This window comes from Verticillium alfalfae, genomic scaffold, assembly GCF_000150825.1.
Source record: "Verticillium alfalfae VaMs.102 supercont1.2 genomic scaffold, whole genome shotgun sequence".
Classification (NCBI taxonomy): Eukaryota; Fungi; Ascomycota; class Sordariomycetes; order Glomerellales; family Plectosphaerellaceae; genus Verticillium; species Verticillium alfalfae.
In genome coordinates this window covers 1,332,829-1,335,109 of record NW_003315037.1, presented here as the reverse complement: position 1 = coordinate 1,335,109, position 2,281 = coordinate 1,332,829, and the positions used below count along the sequence as shown (strand labels likewise).

The following is a 2,281-nucleotide window of genomic DNA, read 5'->3' as shown; positions in this document are numbered from 1 at the left end:
GAAACGAGGAATTCGACATCTACAGTATGCCAATAACTCGTTCGCCACCTCGTCTATTTGTTCTCGCCGTTTGGCGCTTCTCGTCACACAGGGGGTTGTTGTGTACAACATGAATCATGCCAGCGCATGGGGTATCACTGTGTACAACATGAATCATACCGGATCATGGACCATCATCACTAAACGACCGCATTTCCCGGCGCACCGTTGATTCAAGGTATCCCGGAACGCCCGGGTTTTTCAAGACCAGCCCCTCCAACAACATCATTTTGAACCCTCGGCCATTCATACTCACTTCCACGTGGCTGCCATGATGCATCTCACAAGGCTGTTGTGCACTCGTGCTGTACAAAATGATCAGATATGATTCATCGGCCATCATGAAAGGCAGCCAAGACAAAAGGATACTGTACCCTCCCAGCAGCCCAGGAACTATTGTCATCTGCGTTGCTTGACAATGCTTACATCTCCCCTTTCCGGCCGGCCGGTCTGTACATACACTCTCCAAGGCGGAACCTCTCCGCCACAAATGAAACGGCCAGACGTGGCTGATGATGTGGCTGACCGCAGGCACGTGCTCAACTGCGATGCGGAGATGACAGCTCACCGAAACGGGCGAACTGCGTAAAGTTTCCTGGTGCAGCACACTCAAGGGAAAACATCCGACGTCAACTCGACGCCTCTTCTGGATGTGTTCAGCAGAACGGGCCTTTGAGCGGTACTTTCTCTCTTGGCAGACATGATTTCTTCAAGTGGAGATGCGGTCTGAATACCCTCGATGCTTCAACTTCGGCGCCCCTTTGGCGGCAAGCCATCGAAACGATACCCTGGGCCATCCCGAAGCGATCTGGATCTTTATCATGCGAATGCTGTCATGCCTTTTAGGAACTATCGTCGAGGGGAGAGCGAGGCGTCTCAAGCAGGCTCTCGCTTTTGCTAGGGGCTAAGCTTGATGTGTCGCTATCAAACCGTTTCCTCTGCACAATTCCGTCGACAGGCGATGGCTGATGGCCTTTGAAGAACATGGTCTTACAATCACTGGACGAACGACTCGACGGCGCTGGTCTATGTTTTTTACTTCACAACTTGACGGCATCTAGGTCACAACGCTCTGCGAGTGTAGAGACACGACTTTTGTCTTGAGCCGATTGAACAATCCGATTCTGGTGGTGACGTGTTTCGCACGCCACTCGGCACCGTTTGAAGCGTCGCCTTGCTTCCCTGGCGTACGACATTGGATGCCTCTCGTTCGGAGCAATCAAAATCAATCTATCTACCAGAAACAAGCGTTTGGGCGTCAGCCGCGTCAGCCAGCGTTTTTGGCAGTGTTGCAACCTCAACAGATCGTCAGGGCTTCCCCGGATCTCCAGGTCTTGGCCCTCTCCCAAACGAGCAGAGCCGAGTCATGCTCATTGGGTTCTCGGATCAGAAGCCGGACACCATATATGACCTCGCCCCCTGACGGCCCTGAGCTGCCGACCTTGCGCCCTGACTTGCCAGCCATGTGCCCATCCGGAGCCCCAACGTCCGGTTCCTCATCAGCGCGATTCTGCCCCCACGTCGCCGCGGGCCTGGAACTGATCGACGGCCGTCGACGCCCCGCGCCTAAAACAGCAACCCTCCGGACCCAGACGTCACACGATACCACCCAAGCCAGGGAATGGCCGGCATAACAACCGTCGCGCGGCGCGCCCAGACTCCGAGAAGCCCCTCATGTCGCCTTTGGCGCAAATGAAAGACCTGATTTGAACCACAGATGAACCACAGATGACCGCGGATGGACCACAGATGGACCACAGAATGAGGGCGTCGCCGGCCCGAGCGGGGCCTGATTGTGATGTGCTCATCAACCGTGCCTCATGGGAACGACGGGTCCAACGACAGAGCGGGCCAGCGAAGGGACGGCACGAAGGAGGGAAAAAAAAAGGGGGCCTACATATAGAGGCCTGAAGATCCTCTCCTGACTTCCTTGTTGGCCTTCTTCCCTTCCTGCAGACAGAGTACAACCGATCCTTCTCTCCTCAGTCATCATGAAGTTCCTCCTCCCCGTCGTCCTCGCGGGCGGCGCCATCGCCCAGTCCGGCCCCTGGGGCCAGTGTGGTGGCTCGGGCTACAGCGGTCCGACCACCTGCGTCGCCGGCTACACGTGCACCTTCTCCAACCAGTGGTACAGCCAGTGCCTGCCCGGCGCCGCTCCTCCCCCGGCCGCTACCACGACCCGGGCCGCCACCACGACCCGGGCCGCCACGACCACCGTCGCTCCCCCTCCGGCCGTCACGAA

General features: G+C 57.2%; 1 protein-coding gene across 1 annotated transcript in view; it reads left to right on the top strand.

Annotated features, from left to right (window-relative positions):
- Window positions 1–2,030: 2,030 nt before the first annotated feature.
- VDBG_01864 (endoglucanase) overlaps window positions 2,031–2,281 on the top strand; it is a gene marked incomplete at both ends in the record, with an annotated part of 1,283 nt that continues 1,032 nt past the window's right edge. The window contains one exon of the mRNA XM_003007630.1: window positions 2,031–2,273. Within this exon, the coding sequence (XP_003007676.1) occupies window positions 2,031–2,273 (243 nt within the window). The remainder of the gene's footprint in view (window positions 2,274–2,281) is intronic.